This window comes from Corvus cornix, chromosome 6, assembly GCF_000738735.6.
Source record: "Corvus cornix cornix isolate S_Up_H32 chromosome 6, ASM73873v5, whole genome shotgun sequence".
Taxonomy (NCBI): Eukaryota; Metazoa; Chordata; class Aves; order Passeriformes; family Corvidae; genus Corvus; species Corvus cornix.
The window spans coordinates 18,735,239-18,760,751 of NC_046336.1; the positions used below are offsets into that span (position 1 = coordinate 18,735,239).

A 25,513-nucleotide genomic window follows, 5' to 3' on the forward strand; every position below is an offset into this window, starting at 1 on the left:
AAATCTATATCACTATACAATGATGAAGTTCATGCAGAAGGGGGACAGGCATGCTGGAGTACAGATTAAAGTTTTTAAAAAACACCTATTTTGTATGTTTTTAATATGCAAAGCAGAACATACATATCTAAATATATATATATATATTAATTAAAGTATCTTTAGACACTGGTAATAAAGGGCTAATTGTCCTAATTCCTAGCTAGAGTCAACATAAAAGTAGCACCTCCCACCCCCAAAACCCTTTCCCATCAGTGTGGTTCAAAATAGCTTGTTTTATTTTAATGATTCCTTTGAGATTTGTGACACTGAAGGCCAGCAGGGGTGACCGCATTTGACTTGGAATGACCTGTGTTATGTTGCATGTAGCTATCTCTGTACATTGAACCCATAGCTCCTGGTATTTGGAAGTGGCACTTTAGCTTCCAGCTTGATTTGAAGATGACAGGTAAAGCTTCTGTTGTACTTTGTAGTTTGTTTCCATGCCACTCACCATCACAGTGCACAGAAACCATGGCTTCAGCTGCTAGTTGCTAGTAAGTCTTTCTTGACTAATTGAACCAGGCTCTTAAATTGTGCTTTTGGACCTATCTCTGTGTTAAAAACAAGTGAGGTCATGCACTTTCTAGATAAACTTACAGATAAAATTCTGGAATCTCACCCAGTAGGGTGTTTCCATCTGCCTTGTAAATGGGGCAGGGGGAATGAAGGATAGAAAGATAGCCTTTTGGGGCCTCTCTTGTCCTGTTTGAAAGTAAAGGTTGGGACACTGGAAAAGCAAGTGTCTTAATTACAAGGCAAGGTGTGCTGCTCTTGCTGATAGGGTTTCGGTGGCTTTCCAGTTTTTGTCCTCTCTCTATTCTCCAATGCTACCTTGGCAGTTCAGAGGGAAAGCTGAAAACTCTGCTTGCTGTAGTGCAGGGATGAATCGCCTTAATCCTGTCTTCAAACCCCATTCAGGTTCTCATTTCCACTTGTCACTTCACTACGGCTTTCTATAGCTAATCCTGTACTGTACTTCTGCTTTATAAGCTGAAACCTGTATAATTTGCAATCACAGCCCGTGTCACTTTGGCGAAAATAAAAGGCAGTTTTAGTACTGTGGGGTTTTTTCCCCAAATCAGTTTCACATGCTCAGTATCTGTGAAGTGTCTGTAAGCCTTGTCAGCCTGCTAAGCTTTGTGTTACCTGTAAACATAACTGGCAGAGACTTTCTTATGTTGTTTTTTGAAAATTAATTTCCAGATGATTATTGAAAATATTGGCTGATGCCTGGCTTAGCACCAGTCTTGTGGAATCAAGTGTCTTCATTTGATTCTGTGTTGATAAGGCCAGCATCAGATCTGTCATCAGTCAGATCTTCACCATTGAACATGTTTTATATCAGTATCATTTGTTCTATTTTTAGATGGAAACATTTGAGAAGGGAGATAGAAGGAAACACTCCACTGTATCAGACATAGTAAAGGTGGGAGTTCTACTGAGCTAAAACAGACCTCTAGGAAAATGTTAATAGGCGACAACAGACTGGCAAAAAAGTCCCATCCAACAGATGGGGTGAGCACGATTGCAACAAGGCTGCACTTCCTCCCAGTCATGTCCTGAGCACAGCTGCTGTAAGGAGTGTTTCTTCTGCAAGAGTTGGCGGGAGAATTTCTGGAGTGGGTAACGTGCCCAGGTATGAGAATTTAATTTACGGTGTTTGTTCTCTGTGTTTTGGAGCCTGAATAAAGAATGCCATTCTGAAAGATGCGTTTAATGGCTACTAGAATGAACTGACTGAAGTGTATGGGAGCTTGCAGTTTCCATGGGAAACTGGGCCTTTCCCATGAATGCAGGTGGGGAGAAAGAGAGACAACCTATATGCCTGGGCTGTATTGTCCCCTCAGAGCTTCAGTTCTAGCTGTATCATGTTCACAGCAGACTGTTTCATCCTGGGTTTTTCCCCCTTATCATCTATAGACCTCTGTTTCTTCTTGAATGTAGATACAACGAAGAGTGCTGCTGTTGTTCCTAGATTTATGAGCGTTTCAAACTGCCCCCAATCTACCCAATCCCGTGCTGAGCACAACTGGTGGACAGCTGTGAAATCCTGAAAGCATTGCCAGTTTTAACCTCTGTCCAGCCCTGCTGCTCTGCTTCCAAACTGCCAGGAATCATCATGCTGCCCCCAGGAGCGATCAGGAGCATGTATAGGTTGTGTTAGATCTCCAGATCCAAATATTTGCTTTCAAGAGTTCTTATATCTAGGTCTAAATATTTTAGCAGCTTGGTTAGTTTCAGTCAGACCTTTGTAACGCAAGCCCACCTGTAAAGCTTCTAGAAGATAAATAATAACTACCATAGCCCAGCAATTCCTTAAAGGCTTCTCTTTGACCCCTTTCTACCTCTGCTGCTACAGCTACTCATTTAAAGGAACTACTTTAAAAGTGCCATCCCTCAGCACCTCATCCAGGAAAACCCAGGTATCTTTTCTCTGGCCCCCTCTGAAATGTACTCTCATGTTTTATCCTCTTCAAGAAAATGTTCCTTGTGGTCCCACTGCTCACACATACTCCACCGGGATTGTGGTGGCAGGCTCTGCCATCTGCCCAAGAATGATGGAGGGGTACCCAACTGGAACACAGGAAATACATTGTTAAAGTCCTTATTTAACACTGACTTCTCTCTGCCTACCTATAGTAAACCTGAGGCACACCCAAGTCTCTGGATTGCAGAGTGAAGGAAGGCAGGTGAGATCAACCCATATTTCTTATAGCCCTGCTGGTTTTCAGTGCAGTCATTACGACAGAAATAACTAAGTCTGATGTTCTGGTTTATAACCAGAATTTTTGGGGATGTTTAATGCATAGCCTTGATCCTATACCTGTTGTATCCCCTCCTGGTGAATTCTTACATATTTGGCTAGGTTTTAGCTGTTGTAAGTTTTGCATCTGATGGGTTGCTTTTTGGGTGAGGTTTCTTTGCGTGGGTTCTTTTTTAGTTTTTTTAGTTGTTTTGGGGGTTTTTTTGGAGAAACTTTTGAGGAAGCTTGTACAGTTCCTCTTTATAGCGAAGTTCTGGTTTTTACTTTTTTCTCCTAGATTTCTCAAATGCTTATGAAAGTGACTTAACTAGTTCCTGCCTGTGCAGTTTTTGCTGGGGAGAACTTGTGTGCAATCCACTGTTCTGAGCTCAGTTCTATTTTCTGAGGCCAAAAAGCAAAACAAAGAGCCCCAAAATGTAGATGCGAGAGGAAATAAAAGCATTACAGAGCTCCACATGCCCCTTACTTGCTTGGCCATTTCATTTTGTGTTCAACCATCCAGTCTTTGATAGTCTGAATTGGTTTTTGTGGGTTTGTTGGTGGGTTTCATTTTGTTTTTTTTCTGTAGTCAGTGCTTTAATGCTTTTTAAAAAAGTTCTTCAGGTCCTATTGTTATACCCCACTCCTGTTTTATAGTTGCATTAGTAACACCCACAGTACTTGGGTAAGCACCTCTTAATTGCTTTGTAATTGCATTGTAAATTGACTGTTGCAGGACAAGTATTTGAGTTAGACACAGGCATCAACAAAAGTCAGCTCCTACAACAGGTACTGCTGTCTTTCTGCCTTTTCCATAGAAGCATGGGTTAGAACAGTGGGTTATGTGGTATTTCTTAACGCTTGGAACAGAGTTTGGAGACTGGCACTAATTTAATTAAAAACAGATACAAGATCTTCACTACTCTTTCCCACTGTGAAATTCACATGCACTTGGAGAAACGTCTGCCAGGTCAAAGTCTGTTAGCTTGTTCAGAGTGTTCCTGATTGCTGAAACTCCCTCCAGCCTTGTTTGTTTGAAAAAAGTCTGTTGTATCATTGGATCTGCATAGCCTGCAGTGTTTGTTTCACAATCCACAGAAGAGCTTGCACAAGCATGATTATGATAGGAAACACTGCTTGTGCATTTATTTAACATCTCCTTACGCCATTTTTCCCCATTACACTTTTGGCCATTCAACTTGGTTCTCCCTTCTCTCAACCCTCCTTTGAGCTTAGACCTGGGAAACGTCCATCAGCTGTTCCCAGGCAGTACCAGCTGAGATGATAGCAAACAAGGTGCTTGGACACGGAGAAACTCCAGAGAGAGTAACAAGCTGAAAATGTGTGGTGAATTGCCCCTGGCTTGTCCAGTGGCCAGGGAAGGACCGTAAGTGCTCATCCACTAAGTGTGTGTATCTGCTGTTTGAGATGTGCTGCAGAGAAATGACCCACTTTGGTGCTGTTATTTTACTGATCAGGGGATAACTAATCTTTTTGTACTGCAGGTTTTAGTACAGAATAGTTGGGGTTTTGTTCACCCAGACATCAAAGAAGTTCTGACTGGCAGCTCAGAAATTTGTGCAAGGTCTGAAAGGAGGATTTATAGGAAATGAGCAGATGGTCTAGTAGAGAATTTCCCCAGGAGGTTGCAGTTATTTAAAAATGGGAGAAACTAAATAGACTGTACAAAATTTGACTGTAAAATTAACTGGCCAGCCAGTAGCTAAATACTTAACCAAAATGATTCAGCTTGGCCCCTAGCATAAGCATGTAATGAAGTGATATCTGTGAGTTTACTCCACACACATTATTTCAGGTTTCTCCTAATAAGTGCACAAGAATGAAAGAAGATTTTGCTAAGCACTGTTCTTGCTATGGTGAGGCCTCTCCTGCATCTCTTCCTTTCAGTGGCAACATGATTGTTCAGGCATGCAGGAGAATGCTGCAAAATGCTGCTCATATTAAATGAAATACAGAGCTGTTCAGCTGAATGCCTTTAAATTTTAAACTGCTCTTTTTAGCTTCACAAACATAAGACTTAACATATTGGTTAGATTGCAGTATTTGAAAATATTCAGTATTTGAGAAAAAAACCCAAGCAGCAAATTGCTTTATTTTGGGGATGCAAGACTCAAGAGTGTGTTAACTCTTAAGTAGTGAAGTATCATGTCCCTTTAAAAAATCCGTGAACTCAAGTCACTCTGGAGTGGTTTGCCACACGGCTTTAGACTTCCAATATCATTGTTTTTCATGTGGGGTTTTTTCTGAAGCTCTGATACATAGAAATTGGAGGTTTTGTATAGGAGTGGGTGTCTATAAATGGATAAGCAGCGTTTTAGTGCACATCCCATGATTTCAAATCAACTGATGGATTCAAAAAACAACTGAGCTCATTATTCTTTAAAAAGTTAGGAAAACAATTTTTTTTTTTTCTTAAATCCCTATGAAGCACCCTTGTTAGATGGTAGATAGGCTTTCATTCTCTCATTATATTTCAAATTGAATATGCAGTGGAGAGGATGGTCTGAGAAATGGTCTGCAATAATAAAATGTGTTAATTACTGTCATGCTCATCTGTTTATGTTCTGGTTTGCTTCTCCCAGAAACTTACACATAACACCTGGTGTCACGGGGGTAGTACCATGGGCCACGTGAATACATAGTTCTGCTGAGAGTTCACTGGTGTAATGCTGGTGCACAACATAATTACACCGTATTTCTCTTCCAGCTTGTTGTGTTTGCATAATTCTTTGTAATGGTAGTAATACACTTATTGAATTTAGAAACCAACCCTCATAACCTTTCACCCAGCCTCCTGAAGTACTAAGAGGAAGAGGGTAAATATCCAAAGGGCTGTGTGAAATTTTTAACTGAGCTTAGATAACGTGCTTCCCTTTATAGAAGCCTTAGAAATGTGTATTTATAGCATGTTTTTCTCCCTCCCCTCCAGCAATTCATTTCCATTAGCCTCAGAGTTAAAACCTTTGGAAAAAAAATTCTCAGAATTCAACACTATCTTCCAGATATGAAAGAAAACATCTGGGTAGTGAATCCACAGCAGCCCAAGTTCAGCTAAGACAGAAGTTTTGTTTGCTAACAAGGTGTAGTCCTTTTGGCTTCCTCTGCAGAGACAGAAGCTCTCTCTATAAAGTAGTTCTGCATCTGTCATGCTCAGCCTCATAGCTTACCTGGCGTACAAGGCTGGATTTATGCAGAGCCCCAGCTTTCTCACTGTAGGAAGCCCTGCTAATTCTCTGGAACCTTGTTGGTTTTAAAGTCATAATGGAGCAGCCTGAAGGAAGACATTAAGGCCCCAGTTCTTAAATGTTACAATACTTTGCCTCCTTGAGGTTTGTTTATCTGTAGGATATTGGTAAGTGAAGTGCTTCCACAGCCTTTGTTGTAGAGCTGATAATGCTTGTGTGGATATGATTTTGCATTGGAGTTTTTAAAAGGAGTGTTCTGTGTGTGGGGGAGGGAGAAACAGTGAGTTACTGAGTGCACAGGATATGGGACCAGCTGTGTTGGATGAAACAAAAGGTCTGTAGCTCAGGGTGTTGTCCTTGACCTTGAGTGAGGGAGAATATGAGAAACAAAGTGTGTTCAGAGTGAACCTTGCCACCAGATTTGTCCCATGTCACTTTGTGGTAAAACTGAATTTTGAATAGGGTGCAGTCATCTGAAAACTTCAGTTTAAAAGTGGATGTGGCAAGAACTGATGAGGGTGAAAAGATGGAGTTGGTCTGTAAAAAAAAAAAAAAAGTGCAGTTGATGGGAATGGAAATCCTCTCCTCTGCCTTGTGGTGTGTGTATCACATTCCTGAGGTCAGAGAGTATCACAGCAAAAACATGCCAATAAATGTGACTATCTGGATAATGCCATCTGGAGAGACCTATGTTTGATAAGTTTATAAGCTTTGATCCATGCAGGAGGACCACCTTTAACAGAGGTAAAAGAGGAGTCCTTCCAAAGTAACAGCCAGTCATGACTGAGCTTTAGATGACTCTAATATCTTGAATATCCCTTTCTGTTCAATCTCTCTGTTACCTTCACCTTTTATCTCTCATCTGCTGTATACATTGGAGGTAGAAAGTGGAAACTATCTCTTTAGTTTTGATGTGACCTGAGAAATGTGATTTCAGAGCTGTCTAGAGAATTAAGTCCAAATTGGAGCCATGATTCAGAATTTAGGAGCTTCATGAACTCTCACTGTAAATTATAGAATCATTTAGGCTGGAAAAGACCTCAGTATCATTGAGTCTAGTCATTAACCTAACACTGCCAAGTCTACCACTAAAACACGGCTCTAAACACTACATCTATGTCTTTTAAATACCTCCAGGAATGGTGACTCAATCACTTCCCTGGGTAGCCTGCTCCAACACTTAACAACCTTTTCAGTGAAGAAATTTTTCCAAAGAGCCAATCTAAACCTCTTCTGGTGCAATTTGAAGCCATTTCCTATGGCCCGAACTCTTGTTGCTTGGGAGACTGACAAGCCACATTTCCTTTACAGGAAACTACTTTTGAGAGCCTTGTCACTTGTGTTTGGACAGCAGTGTCACTTGAATTGCAGTGGATGACTGATACAGAGATGCCAAATAACTTGATGTTTATCTAACAACGAAATCAAAGCAAAACAATTCTGAGAAATAGACCCAAACCTACAAGTAACATCTGCCTATTGCAGTAATCGCGTTTGCGAATAAATTACCTGCAAATTACTCTTCTGTTTGTTCACTCTTTGCAAGAATACCTGATTTTTGTAGTTGGCTTGAAAAATTTTACTGACACAGCAAAAGGTGTTGCTTAAGAGAATAAGCGGGTGAGTTTATGCCCCATATTAATCCACCCAACAAGTTCTCCTGAAAAATATTTTTTTCTGTAAACTGTCAACTGAACTCGCCAGCTGCAGTAAGCATTTTTTCCCCCACTTTCTTCGTACAGTATTATTTTCTGGTCTGTCACATTCTTTTGCTGTCTTCACTGTTCATCCTTACACAGCTTCTCTTCCCTCACAGCCCTTAAGAATAAGAAAAATTAATTACTAAGCAACTGAATTTACAAGTGTTACGTTATCACAGAGATACGGTTCTGTGCTTACTATGCCTTCTTTGACTTCTAGCTACGTACATTTTCAATGAAGAAAAAAGAAAATTACCAGCTCTATTTGACTAATGAGGAAAGAAAATGGATCTGGAAGGGTCATCCTTCTTGCTCTTTGGACATTTGGAGAATTGTTATGCTTCATAGCACAAAAATTGCTAAGGATTGCTTTGGGGAAGCAGGGAGACATCAGCTGCTGCAAGGAATGGAGCATGTTCATAGGAGCTCTCATGCATTATTCATCACGAGTTCTTTTCACTGGAATCAGCTGGAGGAAGTAGTTAGTCTAGTTTGAGCTACACTAGTATTTATATTTAGGCAACTTAAACAAGCCCAGGCAAGTACTGCACCAACTCTTTCTATTCATCTGCGGCCAAATGTAGGGCAGACTGCAGTTCTACTTGCACCCCTGTCTCTTTAAGCTGGAGAACAGGAGTCATGCAACCAGGAAAAGCTGCACTGAGGATACACACGTGCATTCATGCTGGAAAATGAAGCTTCAGGTAGGAGAATGTCTTGTTGGCAGAGGGATGCTGTTGAGCCTTGCGAGATGTATGTGTGTCAGGGCAGCCTGTCAAGGGAGGCTGCTGGACAGGCTCCTCGTTAGAGTGCTACCTGAATGATCCCTTTTAGTGTCATACTTTGTTCAGTTATGATTATGAAGATGCATCTTTTTCTTTTACCATGGTTCTTTCATTCTTGATGACATTTTTCTAAAGGTGCTGGGGTTTAAAAACAGGGAGACAACTTGCTGGTTTTTGGAAATTTTTGAGGGGTTTTTTTTAAGGTGGCTTTTTTATTTTATTAGTTATTAGCACTTCTGTTTGGGGGGAAGGTAACCATAAGAGATTCTGTTAAAACACGGCTGATGTGATAAGCCTTAAGCTCCAGTTGTGTCCTTTCAGAGGGTCTGCATTTGAATGGCTGCAATATTTCTACTTTTTTTAATTTGCTGAATAAAGGTGCTTGTAAAGAGGAGCTTCTGTTCTCAAAGCATATCTGTATTTTTTGACTTTACCAGTTGCTCTAAAAGAAATTTATAGTCTGTCTCTGCAAGCTTTGTATGTTTAAATTATCAGGGCTCTAGCAGTACTGTTAATTCAGTTATAGACAAAGAAGGGGATTTTGTAAGACCTTACAGAACAATAACACAGGGTCTTTGTTCTGTTCTGTGAACATGATTTGCTGTGTGATATGTGGGTTTGTGCATATGTGTGAGAAGGAGGTACACAAACAGAATCTCATTTGGCAAGAATGTTCAAATGTTATTTGCTTTGTTTGTCTGAAGTGTGTTCGTGTGTACGTGTGCTGCTTCTGGCTGCAAACTGTTCTGTGCGGGTGTGCATCCTGCCTGTTGGGGATCTGCTTGAGCTTTGGGGAGGATGGCATTTATCTATGTTTGTTTGTTTATTTATTTTAGTGGGCTGATAAAACTCGACAGTGCAAAGATCAAGAGTCCTTGCTAGACAACCAGGACAAAATGGTGCTTTGCTGTGCAGATGAGTTGTTCCCTTTTCAAAAAGATTGCTTGCAGTCCAGCCCAGGATTTAGTAAATAAGCATTGCTGGTGGAAGCAAAAATTGTCAGCTTTATGTGAAATCCTCGAGGAGATTGATGGTCACGTGGTTTTTGGTGGAGCTTAGATGTGTGCTGTCTGCCAGTATGTTGTCTTCCAAGATGACTCGATCACCTAAATAAAATTTGCATGTACACAAGAATATGTTATTTAGTGACGTTTCTTTTTTGCTTTTTAACAATTGGGAATGACAAGATTTTGTCTCACACATTATCAGTCTGTGGCTTTGGTGGAGAGCGCATGAATACTTTTGGTGGTCCTAAATAACTTGAAATGTTGACTCAAAAACTTTAAAAGCTTGTTTTGACTTTATATGTGAAAGTTCTTCAAATTTATGTGCTGTGCATACATTGAGAATTGCTCTGCTACTTGAATTTTGCAGATGCTTCAGTATTTGCCATGAGATAGAGAGGTGGCAGTCTAATATTCTCTTACAACTGAATGTATGGCCTCTCAATGTGTAAAATCCTTGTTTCATGGAAGCTTGCTAGCAGAATTCTTTATCTGATTTTATTAGACTTAAGAGGTCCTGTGCATTCAGTTAATTGACTAAAGTCAGTGGAGATGTATTTGTGATTAAAGTGACTTAAACTTTAAGATTTTTTTTAACAATGAAGTGTATTTTACTGCTCTGCTGCTCAGTTACACCTAGAGTCCAGAGTTGTGTTATCTAGTCATCAGGGTATGGGGAAGGAAGTGTTATTTCTGTACTTGCTTGTTTAATATATTGATAATTTAAAATTAACTTTTCTAAAAGTGTCTCCATGTTGTTCTTTTTCAACTAGCCACGTTCACATTTTGTCTGTACTTAGTCTCCACCCTGCCACCCACTCAGCTGATTTTATGAATTCTTTTTTATGATCAATACTATTTAATGCTATCACTGTATCACAAAGCCACAATTACATTTACAAAAGCATTGTTTGCGTAGAGGGGACTCAAACGTGTTCACCCTGTCTTAAACCAGTTTGGGCCCAGATAAAAGTGGCATATTTCATGTGTCATATGAAAGTGCTTGGGCTTATGCCCATGCTTCAGAAATTCCTCAAAATCTTCAAGAAGCTGAAGCATGAGAGACCTGGATGGACTACGATCATAAAATCATATGGATGGACTGTTGATCATAAAATCTCAGTCTTGGAAAGAGAATTTTTATTCTCATTTTTACAATTTTAAAAAATTCAGACATTGTTACAATGATGATAAACTTTCACATGTCTGGGAAATGTTCTGGATTAAAGTATCTTCAAAAGTTGCCAAAAATTTGCTCCATCAGCTGAGAGTGGGAAAAACATTTTGACTGAACAGAACACTTCAGGCATTACTTACAGATACAGGAAGATGAGAGATTGTACTGAACATAAAAAAAAAAAAAGGTAATGAATTAGGAAGAAAAGGGCAGAAATAAATTTTTTTTATTTTTCTGTAGATCACTGTGAAGAGCTGGAATCAAACCAGAAGAGGAAACATACTCTCTATTCAGGCTGTGGCAAGCAGCAGGGCTGAGATTTATTTGATAAAACTCCTTACCAGTTTCATCTCCTATCTCAGTGTGTCTTTGTAATGGGATATAAAGGCTTCTGATGGCAGAATCAGAAATACAGTTAAACTATTCCCTATTTAGCAGCAGCAAGAAATGTCACAAACTGAAGTGAAGAGTATGCTTATACTGGTTTTAAAGCAGCAAATGGAAGAGGAGTTATTAGTCAGTTCTGTGATATAAAAGCAGCCTCATATTGTAATAGTATTTAAATGACTGTGATGTCCTTGGTAAAAGTAGTAGATACCAGGGAAGACTCCCTCTTTTGCCAGCAGCGGGGAAGGACAGTGATTGCCTTCCTCCCATGGATGTGGCTGGGAGAAGAAACAGTGGTGGGGCTGGAGATCTCTGCACCTGGGTTTGGTGGAGGAGAGCAAACGGATGCCATCATCTCCTTGTGCTTCAGCCTCAACACTGTAATGGATTTGACCACTTCATCGTGGGCAGGTCTTGGCCCCTGGTGACAAGGGAGGGTCTGTAAGAGGAGGGACAGATATGGTTTCCCCCCACCACACCTCCCCAGACTTCTGCATCTTGTTGTCCAACAGGCACAGGATGCTCTGATGTCTGAGCAGAAACAACTGAAATACCGTTGTCCATTTCTTCCCTCCTGGGAATGACTGCAGGATGGGAAGGAATACAAAGCTTCCAGTAGGGCCATGACCATATGTAAGATTTGGTGGAGACAGAGGGATAGCAGGCAACCATGTGCATCTCCATGGATTCACTGCAACTCGAGTGAGTTAGGACATGACTGTCAGTACAGACAAGCCCAGTCCAAAAGCTGAATGAGCACATCAGTGCAGACATGTGCCAAGCTGCAGCTGCTTCTCTCTGGGCAAGTCTTGGGCAAAGGGCTGAGTGATGTGCTATCTTGGCACAGCTCAGGTTTGGTCTGGTTTATTTGTGCATTCATATTAAAATAACAGCAAGTGAACAGACTGGAGGTAAAGTAGCATTTTGATGTTTTGCATACAATAAATGATAGTCATTGCAGTTTTGCTCTGGAGCTATTTGGTCGTGTATTTGCCCTTCAGCAATGTTTAGAGAACAATCCTGAAGTGAGACGATTGCAGACGCACACAACATCCGAGCTTAAAGCTAACAGAAAGGCATTTCAACACCATTTGTAAATGTTGGCATACAGATGCTTATGACCTTGGACTGAGATATAAAACCATGAATACAAATAGGCCAGTTAAATCTCTCCAAGTCAGACCACCTCTGCACTGGACTCTGCAGAGATTTAGCCACTGTGCCTTTCCTGTGCTTCTGGAGGAGTTTGTGTGAAGCTAGTGAAGGCTGGCAGCTTGAAAGCACTGAGAAAATGGAGGTCAGGAAGGATCCGACAGCAACAATTGCAGACTGGGATTTGGGGAATTCGGTTTTGTTTTGTCATCTTTGTAGTGTCATCCTAGGATACTTTGCATCTCTGCACTATAGGTATTTGAGGCACTAGTGGCATTTCTTTTTTCCAGCTCGCTTCCTGTCATGTACTGTTGTTTTTTGATTTGCTTATTTTTTACTAAGATCTAAATTCAGTTTTTGGAGAGAATCACCTCTTGTACAGGAGTAGAAAATAATGTTTTCTTGAACTCTTCAGCACTAAATGCATATCTCATGAATGCTGATTAATCCAGGGAACTGACTCAAAGACCCAAAGAGCCCTTACGCTTATGATAACAGGAGTGCTGAAGCTGTCAACAAAGTTAAGACCATAGCTAGAATTGAGAACAAAAGAACTGCTGTACCAGGCTGGACTGAAGCACTGTGGCAGTGTGCAACAGGAGGTGTTTAGGGAGTAGTGAAAAAAGAGTCATGTAATTATGTGATATCTCAAATGTAGGCATATCATCACCCATATAATGGTGCCTCCCCAATATACTGGAAGATGGAGCAAATTGATAAAGCTTTTGTGATGAGTGGTTTGACAGAGAATTGTCTCTGTCACATGCAGCACGACCACAAATGTTGTAGCTACCCATTTGTACCTTCTGTATTTTTTAATAATGCTTTGCATGCCGTATGGACTCCTTCACTGTGAGTTATGTCAAAGGACTACAAAGGTTTTGGAAGAGCAGGATTCCTGTCAGCTGCAGTAGAAATGAGTCAGCCTCAATGGGGAAACCCTGCCCCTGCATGACAATCTTAGAAGAGCATCTGGAGAAGGGCAAAAATAGGCAATTGTCAATAGACAGTTCAGTCCGACCTATAAAGCAGAGCTAAACTTTGGTAAGTTACTATTGCATTGAGTTACTGAGAAAAACAAGACACATATTAAAAAAAAAGAAGAAACTTTTTCTGTATGATCTTTAACATTCATAAATCTGTAAAGAACAGACAATATTTCAGATTAGGTTATTCTTCCCACCTCATTTTTGATGTCTTTTTGTGACTTGCTCTCCTTGCCTTTCATGCCTCTACTTGATGTGTTTTCGACCTTGGGATTTAATTTTTGTTAAATTTTGTTTCATCTGGATATGTTGTTTTCACTTACAGTTTCTTTCCACTTGTTGCTAAAGTTACTAGTTTCTTTCTTACTGTTGGATTTCCTAAAAATACTCTTCTATAATGTGTCTTGTAATCCATATTTCTTTGTTAGCAATGTCCCTTTTCCATGCAGCGCTACAGGTTGGGGGAGGAGTGGCTTGAGAGCTGTTTCACAGAAAAGGATTGGGGGTGCTGGTTGACAGCCAGATGAATGTGAGCCAACAGTGGGTCTAGATGGCCAAGAAGGCCGTTGGCATCTTGGCCTGTATCAAGAATAGTGCGGCCAGCAGGACCAGGGCAGTGATCGTCCCCCTGTACGCAGCACTGGTGAGGCCACACCTCAAGTACTGCCTTCAGTCCTGGGCCACTCACTTCAGAAAGGGCACTGAGGTGCTGGAGTGTGTCCAGAGAAGGGCAACAAGGCTCGTGAAATGTCTAGAAAACTTGTCTTACAGGAATGGCTGAGGCAGCTGGTTTTGTTTAATCTCAAGATGAGGCTTGGGGGGACCTCATTGCCCTCTACAACTGCCTGAAGGGAGATTGCAGTGAGGTGAGGACTGGTCTTTTCTCCTCTGCCTACAGAGAGGACAAGAGGAAATGACCTAAAGCTGAGATGGGAGATTGAGATTAAATATTAGAAAAAAAATTCTTCACTCTTAAGGTGGTCAGACATTGGAATAGGTTGCCCAGGGATGTGGTGGAGTCAGCACCCCTGGAGCTGTTTAAGAAGCACCTGGATCTGGTGCTGGGTGATGTGCTTTGGTGGTTTAGGGGTTACAGTGGTTGTGCTGGGTGGATGGCTGGACTTAAATGATTTAAAGGTCTCTTCCAGCCTTGATGATTCTCAGATTCTATGATCTGCCTGCTCTACTTGAATGAAAGACAAGGGCAATGATTGGGAGCTTTCCTGGTGCTACTTTATGATCTTGACTGAAAGCTCACCAAGTAACTGCTAAATGCTTTTTAGTGCTGCTAAATGTATTTGCTTGATGGCTGTTATAAAGCGTGTGGGAACCTTCTGTGGCTCAGACTGAGATGATAAAGAACAAGCAGTCAAACAATCAATGCCTCTGCCAGTCATCTCAGAAACTACACTTTAGCAGGTCAGATTGGCTAAAGAAAAGTAGGTCTCTGAAGATCTGTGTTGTAAAGTTCCATTGCTTCTCTCAGGAGCAAAACCTGTGAGGTTCATGTCATCTTTTACTCTCACTGAAGTGATTTAGTTTTTCACAAGAGAGTTCCACAGTGGGCTTGAAGGAGGTAACAGTTCTTTCTCTCTGCCAGTATCACTTCACAGGCTCTGTAAAGTCTGACTGGGTGCTGCCCTTCTTGAAATGAATTAAAATACCCTTGCCCTGAACTTCATCTCCTGCTTGGCAGGAATTTTTCATTCCTTTGAGTGCTTTCTTCATGAGCCTAGCTGTGACGAAATCCGAACAGCTCAACTCAAGCCTTTCATCTTACAGCTGGACAAAGCATATCCACCAGTGCTGTTTCTTCCAAGTTGTCTTATTTTGATGTTATCTGTAAACACCAGAAGGGTACTGTAAAGCTGTTCAGAAGTGCTTAAAAACATAGGATGTAGTCCAAAGAGATTATTGGCTTGGAGAAGGTGAGGTTATGTAGAAGAATACTGCAAGAAGGTGATTTTCCCATTTCTTCACTTAAGCAGTTCAGGGCTGAAAGACTACTTGGATTATTTCCCCAACACACACCCTTACCTCTTGTCTCATCCATTTTTTTTTTCTATTTTGCCTTTTGGCAAAGGACACAATGACTTCAGCCTGTTGGCTAGGTGATAACATCAGACAGTCTTGCCTCTCTGAATGGCAGCCTTATTTGGTGGAAAAAAAACCACCTTAAATTTCAGTCCCAGTAAAGAAAAAGAAAGTAACAAAAAACCAAACCAACCCCAAACCACTAAAACCCCAACAAAACCATAAAAAAATCCAGAAAAGAAACCAAATCATCATCCTCACCCCTTCACCAAAAAAAAACCCAAAACAACTAAAACACACTGTTAGTTCTTTCCGAGATATAACACGTTCAAAAGCAAAATCTAAGTAGTGGTACTGAAGCAATGGGTATGTTAAAAAAAATGGTAATTTTGTGATCTCTGCATTGACCATTCACATGCATTTGTCCTTCATGTAACTGAAAGAAAAGTTATTAAGATAAAGGTTCCTTGTTTCTTTTAATCTTACTCAACAAAAATTTTTAAGTAATGGTTGAAACGTGTATTTTTTAAGGTTTGCTTCCTCTGTTGCAGTTACCAGGCAGTGCTGCTGACTTGTTTTATCATGTATTTTGGTGTACTCAGCTTCTGTGACTGAGGATGCATGCTTTTGTCTTACAAATTTTAAGCTAATTTCATAATTTTGAAACTTGAGTAATGGGGGTTTTTTTGTGTATCAGAGCTCACTGAAATTAAATTGTCATTGTTTAAAAAGTGGTGAACAGTTTGGATTATGTGTACTAGAGCCAGTAATGCTTCAAGTGGCAATTTGGTGACAAACAAGCACATTTCTAGACAGTCCTTAAACTAGGTCCTGGCAAAGACTTTGGAGATGCATTATTATTATTATTATTATTATTGTTATTATTATGGGAATCTGAAACTCTTCAGTGGTAGAATTTGGCTGTTCAAAAGAGAGGGAGTAGCAGGAGACTGTTGGGAGAAGGAAGAAATATCTTTAAAATGTTCTTCCAGAGATTGGTTTCTGCACCTTCTGTTGGGCAGCTGAGTTGCTGCTAACATCGCTTTTTGTGTTTCTCTTGTCTGGGGATCTTTTTTTCCCTTTTTCTAATTTAATGTCAAGTTCCCAGCTTAGCCCAGTGTAACAGGAAGCAATCTCAAAACCAGTCAATTTAAGCTTCCTTATGATGACTGTGATGGTTGGTTGGTCTCCATATTGAGGCATTCTGTGGTTACTCCAAACTGTTACTTCTTTCTCTTGATATTAAGTTAATAGTTTAACAGTTTTTACTATTCCATCTGGTTTCTGTTAACTACTGATTTTGTTGTTGTTACTTGTCTTCAGTTTCTCTCTTGCTGTCTAATGGAAAATCAGTGTTTTATGACTCACTGGGGTACTTATTTTATCTCAATTGACAGTCAGTGGTTAATATTAGGATGTTGAAATGTAACAACACTCTTCCCCAAGGAAGTATTTGTCTGTCTCAAAGGGGTCAGATAAGTTTGAAGAACCAAATGTAATACCTTAGGCTATTTGAGGCACCAGCTCTACTTTCAAATCCAGGCTGGGCCATCATGGTTAGAGTAATAATCCCTGTGTTTTCTGTCTGCATTGTTCAGGAACTCTGCTTCTGCTATTTTACTTTTTTTTAATACTTCCCTCTCCCGTAATTGTGGCCCTGCACCCACTCTGGTCTTTGTGAGAGTACTGACTGCATGTTGTTCTCCCTAAAAATATCCCTTGTTTCAAGTGAAATTAGTCTCCTGACTTCTGTTGTCTTCTCATTTCCCAGGTTACAATTACGGGTCAGAGTAGGAGTTGACTTAGTGATCATCCCTGCTGCAGTCTGGTATAGTTATTACAGCTGGACAGAAGCTCTTATATTAAGAGACATGAGCTTAGCTGCAGGCAGCATCCCTGAAACAGCTTTGTGTACAAAGCTTGGGAGCTGCTGCTTTCTAAAGGACAGTGGTTTATAACTGTCCCTGTTGTTTTTCATCAACCTTAAAGTGATGAACTTTGGTGACAAGTTGTTATGACAATACCTCATGATTGCCATATCAGTTTTTCAACTGAAGGCATTGTCACAATCAAAAGACATTTTCTCCATTTTTTTTCTTAATGGCTGCAAGGGTAGGAGAGCTATAAGCCTAAGCTGTACTTTGAAGGCTTATGATTTACCAAAATACCTGTATTTAAATTGCAAACACACTGTAGACAGGCAAAATAAAAAAAAAAAAAAAAAAAACTCTGTCCATAAAGCTTATTTTGATTGGCAAACTTTCACTGGCTGTGCAAGGCAGGGAGTTTTGTGTTGGTATTTTGCACCATGGTTTTCATGACATACCTGTGGCATTTCAACAAATTACAACCCTATCAAAGCTCTTAATTAGGCACTGGGCATTTTCTTTTCTGCCAAAAATGCTTCATTAAATGTAAAGAGGAGTTGAGGAGTGGTGCCAGGACCAAGCCAATTTCTCAGTAAGGTTGCCTTAACCTACACAGTGTGGTTTAAAAGTAAGAGGATATCACTCCTAATAAGCTGTAAGCAGCAGTGTTATAGATAATGAGAAATGTAGCTCATTACAAGAAGCCATTTCTATAAACCTTTCTTCTGTTTCCCTCAGCTATACTGGAGCAAAGCCCTTTTAGAGGTGAGATTGAGACTATCTCCTGGTTACCTGGCATAAAGTCACGAGCTGTCCTGTGGAGAGGAACAGGCATAGGGCAATATATGTGATAATTCAAGAAAGGTAGTCTTTTTAAGAAACAAACAGAACAGAGGCCAAATTCATATTGAAAAATCAAGCTAGGTAAATGCAGTGATAATCTACCCAAATGCAGATTTTTATCTCGTATTTCAGTCTTTTGATCAAGAAACTGTGTACTCTACAAAATCTTAATAATATTATGGCAGATGACAACTGGAAGAAACTTAGTGGTGGGAGCTGAAGTTCTTCTGTGAAAGGATTTCTGAGATGTAGCAGTTGTAGGATGGATGTTTTAACAGTCTCATTTCTGCAGCCCATTATCTCAAAGTCGAATAAAGTACAACAGGGACAAGAATATTCCTTGGGTGGGTACAGTTGGAAAGGAACTCTGCATTCTCCTTTGCTGTCTGATAATCTTCCCCTAGCCCATGAAAAAGCTTGTGAATCAGGCTCTTCAGTCTAGTTTTTCTTGATGCTTTAAACCATTAATGGTTTCTGCAAATTGTTGTTAGAAGACCTACATTTTTCATCCCAAATTCAAAAAAGAAATGTAAGAGACATCCTGTCATTAAAAAAACAAAGCAAACAAAAAAAATTTGGGCTAGAGGAGGATTATTTATTTTGTTTTTATGTTCCTCAGTTGTATTGCAGATTCTATTGCTTATTACTTGCTCTATCCTCCTTTCCCTTTTTTGCTCTTCTGCTTTTTATTTAAAAGAGTTTTCACTTTGCCATGCCATGCCATGTATTAGCTGCTTTTGATTTGCGGACGCACAAGTAGAAGCCTTCTCACATGTCTGACTCCAGGGAAGATGTTGACATCTTTTCGCTGAAAGGAAAAGAAGGGTGAATACAGATACATCTGAGATGAAAACAGAGCATCTGCAATAGCAAGAAGTGTGAATTTAACAAGAAGGAAACATGAGCTCCTGATCAGCAGTGGGAAGAGAATCTGCTCATTGTAACACGAGCGTTTTTGCAAGTTGTCTTCTTCTTTACCGTTTATAGATATGAACCACTTTTACCTGTCAGCGCTTTTCAGAGGTGATCTCTGACTCTGTCCCATTCTTTTCAGCTGAGCTTTGGGAAGGTTTGGTGTCCAAGGCCATAAAGGTCTGACTACAGAAAGTGCACCTCCTAGTTCCTCAGCCCTTGCTCAGCCTAACCTTTCTTCTTTGTTGTTGTCTGTGGTACGAATGAAGTCAACTACCTTCTCATTAAAATTGAGGTGACACTTGAAGGATTTCAAGTCACTTTTGAGAGTGTTTCTATGACTTAATTTACTGTAGCCCTTGATTTGACCCCGTCTAGTGCAGATTCTTTCTATTAAATGAAAACAAAATGTAGTTTGTCAGGTTTTTGTTTTAATATATATGTATATATATCTATATATGCATTTTAATGCATTTGACATAAATACGCCTGGTAGTCTTTTTACTCCAGTAAAACCTTCAGTTTTTATGCCGGTATCCATTCCTCTTAGTGCCTTGTGTTGATTGCTGTAGTCATCTTTAAATTTTCTTGCATTGGATTTTAAGATTTCTGATTCTATTCTAGCCTTTTGCCATGTGTTGTATTGCTTAGCAGTACACAGCCTTGCTCCTGAATTATCTTCTTTCTTGAAAGCATCAATTGATTTTGGCACAGTATTCTGATTTTTAATTACATCCAGACAGAATGTTCCAGTCATTCTAGGACCTCCAGTATTTGTAACGTTTGTATAGTGGGATTAACCCCATATCTTTCAGGGAATAAAGCCATCATATCTATAATTATTTTTTAGAAGGGTATGTTAAACTGGAAGCCAAATCTAATACTCCACCTTTGAGGAGTGTTAGTTGGCAGAGAAATAGAATCCTTCTGGATTTAAAAATTATTGCAGTCCTTTTTTCTAAAGCTTACAGGAACTCCCCTTTGTACCTGGGATTAGATTTTATGCAGATTTCTATCCATTCTAGATTCTTGATATGGAAGTCACCCTCCTTTGTATAACATCCCAAATTCCATTTCTTGCGTTGAATTTAAATATATTTCCAAGTTATTGCAGTGGTGGGGAAGGATACAGAAAAAGATAATATAGACACCAGCAGAAAGACAGGAGAAAAGGGCTGGTTCATATGGGAAGAGCAGTATCTTAAGAAGAATCAAGGGTGATAAAAGGCACAAGGAGACAGAAAGTGCAGGTGTAATGCGAGTTAAGATGGTGCTGGGGACAGTGGTGGTGGCTGAAGGTGCACTTGATGTGGTCACTGGTTCATTTCCTGTTCTCCTCACTGTATCTCTGCTGCTGAAGCAATGCTTACTTATAAGCAATGTTTATGTGTGGGCTTTGCTGGTTTCACCCTGTCACTTTGGGAAGCAGCTCCTGTTTTTTAATATCCATAAGTCTTTAGTCTCGCACCAAAACATGTCCCTCCTGAAATGTAATTCTCTGTACTTCAGTTACACTGCTATGTTCCAGTTATGCCCATGTGCTTGGGAGCACAGGCAGCAGGGTTTCTGAGTGTGCCAAAGGCTGGAAAAACTTAAATATCCAAGCACCTAGAGGAAGCCTAACTCTTTTGGAAGTGCCTGTAGATTCCTTATGCTGTGGGGCCTCACTTGCAACACAAAAAACCCCAACACCACAAAACAAACTGAAAAAATCCCCAAAATAAAACAAATTAGGTATCTTTGAACATTTATCAGTTGTTTGCATCACCCTCAGTTTGCTTGCCCCCACGTACAGGAATGAGGACCTTGTGGAGCACCTTCTGCATGCTCATGGACCACATGCTTAGAGAGTTAGAGGTCATTATGCAGCCAGGGAAGTGCAATGACAATTTGAGATGAAATTTACAAGTGGTGGGGACAAATAGAAAAGTTTCAGGGGCAAAGTGAGATTGGTAGAGTGACATACATCATTCGGACTTGAAGGAAGCAGTTACTAAGAAGTAGTCAGCATTTTGGCAGGTGGTGGGCTCTGGGAGGCAGCTCTTAAAGCAGATCTCAAAGTCTGATACTCCCTGTGAAAATCAATGCCCTGACAAGATCCAGCTTGGAGATTCACATTCTACAACCAAGAAGAATGGAAGGGAGAGCTCTTGTCTCGCTCATGTTCTCCTTGCTTTGGCGTGGCTTTGCTGCACAGGAAACTCGTCCTCTGCAAACCACACACACAGTTTGGCCATGTGCCTGTAACAGGACACGGCTGCTGGCTGTGACACGGCGCAACACCGCGTACAACAGTAGTACAAACGGGTGAATTTCAATCAGGGCAGCATAATTTCCTTGTGCCTCAGGTTTCTTGTCTGCCGAGTAACTGCCAGGTTTGCCTACTTCAGGATACTGATATCAAACTCCAGGCGTGTGTTTTGCAAGAGGCTGTAAATTGCAAACTGGCCTCATCGTGTCTCTGTTACAGGTATCATCTTGTTCTTATTTTAAGCTGCTGTCTAGTGCTGTTCAACACTGAACGAGTGCAGTATTTCCTCTGGAGAGGGAATATGGTTTTGGAGGAAAGGTGCTGTATAAGAACGCACGTGCACTGTGCACCAAAGTTTCAATCCTGTAGTACAGCCTAATTTGTGGTGATAATGTGGGTGTTACCTAAATACTTTAATGTACTAAGAGAGCTTCTTCTGATTTTACATCCTCTTTTTGATGTCATTCATTCTGTCACTTTGGGTACTAGCAGCAGATAGTGTTAAGGAACTTCTCAAGCAAAATATTCATTTTTCTGAGCATCTGCATAGAAAATTGGCCACTTGTTCCTTCGAATTTTTGCTTTTGTTATTTACCTCTCTGTTATGCTACTTTGTTCTTAGCTGCAGAATAAGGCTGCCTATTTCACTACTTTGAGATTCTAAAGTTTGGAGTTCTAAGTGACTGGAAGAGGTTTGTCCCAGCTAGTTTTCAGCGGAGACAAGATGTTTTCTTCACTTCCACACATTAAACAAGGGAAGCCTACAGGGAGTGTGTCTAAAGACTCCAAGACTTTTTCCAGAGCTGATATTTAAATATCCCTATCTCCCTGTTTGGAGGATTATTAAAAATTGAACTGTAAAGGTAATAGGAAACTGTCATAACTGCTGGGTGAACGGTTATCTTTTGATCAGTTGTAAATGCTTACTCTTTACAAGCACTCATCCTTCCTGCATTTTCCTTTGGGTTGATTCCCATTGTCCATGACGCTTGTTTTGTTGCAGGAATCCCTGCTCACCAGTCTCAGGTCTTGCCTGATCTAAGGAATTATTTCATCTCACCTATGAATTTCCTCCTGGATGCCTGTGAAAACACAGTGACATTTGTGACTTTCTCAAAGCACAGCGCATCTGTGTAAGGAATGGTGAAAGGGAAACAGAGTTAAAATGCAAAAGATGTCTAAATGTATCTAACCCATAGCTTTTCCTTGCAAATTCACATCTATCTCACTCATGTTTGGTAACTGTCTGTATTGAAACACAAAACTGTGAATTTTAAATATGGGGGAGTCTGAATGTGGGCCACAGTGTTCTGGTTTGAGTCTTCGTGCATTTAAGTCTCTGTATTTCAGAGCACAGTCCAGTTGTTCGTGCAGGTTCCATCCTTATCCCATGGGACTGTCTGATCAGTCCCACTGCCTGCACTTGCAAGATGCAGCTCAGCAGCATCTAATCCTTCCCCCTGCACTCCCGCCTTTTCCCAGAGTGCGTGTTGTGCCAAATCATCTGTTTTATCTTTTAGACAATGCTTTGCATTTTTTTTTTTTTTCCTTGCTGGCTGCCTTCTGAAGGGCCCCTTTAAAATCCAAGGGAGAATTTTGACTTTTTGTAATGTTCAGATAAACAATATTGCTTGCTTGGGATTTGGCTTTTAAGAAAAATGGATTTCCAAAGCAGTAGTTACTTTTCTTCAATCACCAGAAGATATTTCAGCAGTCGTTTCAAATGAAGTATGGTACTTACGTTTAGGGGTAGTTTTATTTTTTGTATTTTCACAACTAAGAGGAGTCAGAAATAGGTTTGGGGCAGGGGGTGTGTGGACTGAGAAGCTTCAGTTTCAGATCAGAAACTTTTTTGTAAAAGGATCAGTAAGCACGTGGTCGGTGGGATGCTCTAGGTGAAAAAGCTTGCAAACTGAGGATCCTGTCCCCTAAGGGAATCGTCTCTGCTGGATTCTAGTACCAGTGGTGAAGCTGCTCTTTCGTTGCTTTAGCTTTTCACTCAATTACAGGTGTAAAGCCTAAGAGAAAAAAGCCTCCCTTACAGTTCTGACTATATATGTTTGCAGCAGGCATATGAAAATGCTTTTAATTATTTAGTGGTTCTTTGTGGTGTCTTAGAAATTACTTCAAAAAATACAAAATTATGTATTTTAATAATATGTATTATTTTGTAAACCAGCTGCAGATCTCACAGATAGCCAGTGTGATTTCTGCAGATAATGAATGTGTAGAGCAGTGAGCATAGAAAAGATGGAAACTGAGCTTTTAAAATCTAGCTTCGATGGCGGTCAATTTAAAGGCAATTAAACAAAAGTCAAATTGTACAAGTTAATACACTTTTCCTGAAAACTTTGATGCAATTTCCTGTGACAAAAAAAAGGCCTCACTCAAAGCTTTAGATAAATAAAGAGCAGGAGATTTAATGTGAATATGAGACTTATTTATAACCCTTTCCCCTGGGGAAATAAACTTTACAAAATGCTGTGTCAGCGCAGGAATGCAGCACTGTCCCCAGTAGGTCAGCCTGCACACTCCACAGCTGCAGTTCATTTTCTGTTTCGTAGGAATAAATGAGTGAGGCAGAGGAACCCAAAGAAGTGAATTGCTTAATACTACTTGCATAATATCAGTACTTTTGAGCTGATGCATGTGTGTTTCCATAAAAAACTCTGAGACCAAGCAGGATTTTACTGGAACTGGAGCATGAGAGGTGCAGAAAGAGAATGAGTAAATGTCTTCAGTTAAGTGGAAAAGCTTCTGTTTCAATAGGCTAATGGCCCAGAGATTTTATTTTTGCAGAAAATGCAGGCGTTCCTGGGACTGTGGTGGTAAATTTAGTTCTTACACAGCTGCTGGCATTCGGCTCATTCAGACACACAGAAAGCTCAGCCCTCCTCATTAGACAGTGCGTGCGCTGAGTTTCCCAAGTGGGTGAAGAGCAGTGCTCTCCTGGAAGGCCTCTTCAGCTGGTACGTTTTGTTAGTCTCCCATCTGATTGCCTCAGACAGTCTTCCACTGTCTTCCAGGTTTTTAGTTTTGAGGCTGCCCACATGGAGCATCCCCTTTTCAGCTACAGGCACCATTCTCTGTATTCACACCACCTGCTCAAAAAACATCTCTTTTTTTCTTTTCCTTTTGCTGTGTGTTGGCCTGCAGGTTGATGGCCCTGCTGTGCTGGGTCATCCCTGCTTAATTTAGCCAACATGGCTTCATTGGCTTCAGTGTTGCACAGTGTAAGGACTGCAAAGCTGTCCCTTCCTGCACAGGCGTTCTTTAAGATGTCTTCCTGCTTCTCCCAGCAGAATGTGTAGCAAATGTGGATTTCCATGTCCAAAGGCAAACACGTTTTTCTAGTGGATTTTTAGTGCAATTTTTTTATCTCTGTTTCTCATACTTTAACATAAATTAGTGTTTTTAAACTACCTACTACCACTTGTAGTTACTGAAATACTTTTTTCCAGTCAGGATGTTGGTAGTGGCTCAGTCAGAGTCTTTGAGCCGGCAGTGTTCCCAGGTGGCCAAGAAGTACATGTAGAGTGTGTTAAATCCTGTGTGCTTTTGCAGCCTCTAGCACTGTGTCACAGAGTTTTTTAGTCAGTGAGAAATGGCCATCTTGAGTCACTGTTGTTCACACACAACTGTAAGCAAACAAAATGATCCTGACAGACAGATGTGTGAAAGCAGAAGACATCATACTTTGGCTTCTGCAGCTCTGAATTTTTACAGGAAGCCCGGAAATTCACAATTGCAGAAAATGTCCTGCTGAGCCAGGCTGTGGGAGGGTGTGGTTAACAATGGTGTAGGAGGCTGGGGATGTAGCCAGGTGTTTCAAAGCACTGTCTTACCAGGTTCTTGCCATGTGCTGGTACTGTAGCAGTGCAATGACTTTAAATGTTCACAGCACCAAACAGTGCAGAACACCAGTGGGTGCCCACGAAGGATGCTGTACCCAGGAGTGTCTTCTCCCTAGTCCCAGGCAGCCCTCTCTGGACTCAAATTAGTTGGCTGCATCCCGTAGCATCAGGTGAAGCCCTGTGTGAGACCAACCGTGCTGTCTTGACAAAATGGTATAAAATGCACTTGGGTTATTGGTGAGGGTAGCCTGTAACATCTCAAGAGTTTTTTGCCTTTGTTTCTGGTATCAGCGTTTGAGTTTTGGGGAAAGAGAGGGTAGTTGGCTATGTATGTCCTTTCCCTAGCTTTGCAGGGGTTTTTTCAGGTGGAGCAGGGAGGTGGGATGTTTTAGTTAAAAAGCTTAAAAGTATGTAAATGTGGGCATTCACATGTGCATGTTCTTTAAATTACTTGGGAGTATATAGTCAGTCAACATGTCTGAAATTTCCTGGATAATTAATCAGAAACTCTGAACTTTTAATAAAAAAATTTATTAGCACATTTATGCTTTAAAAGATTCTCACTCTGC

The 25,513-nt window shown here is 40.5% G+C and overlaps 1 protein-coding gene across 5 annotated transcripts in view; it reads left to right on the forward strand.

Moving 5' to 3' along the window:
- MARCHF8 (membrane associated ring-CH-type finger 8) overlaps positions 1–25,513 on the forward strand; it is a 90,510-nt gene that overhangs the window by 31,546 nt on the left and 33,451 nt on the right. Inside the window, exon 1 of one of the 5 annotated variants that reach the window (XM_010411385.4) lies at positions 8,219–8,395. The exons of the other annotated variants lie outside the window; for them this stretch is intronic. Within the exon in view, the coding sequence (XP_010409687.1) occupies positions 8,384–8,395 (12 nt within the window). The 5' untranslated portion in view covers positions 8,219–8,383. Of the gene's footprint in view, positions 1–8,218; positions 8,396–25,513 lie in introns of those variants that run through there. 5 annotated transcript variants of the gene reach the window in all.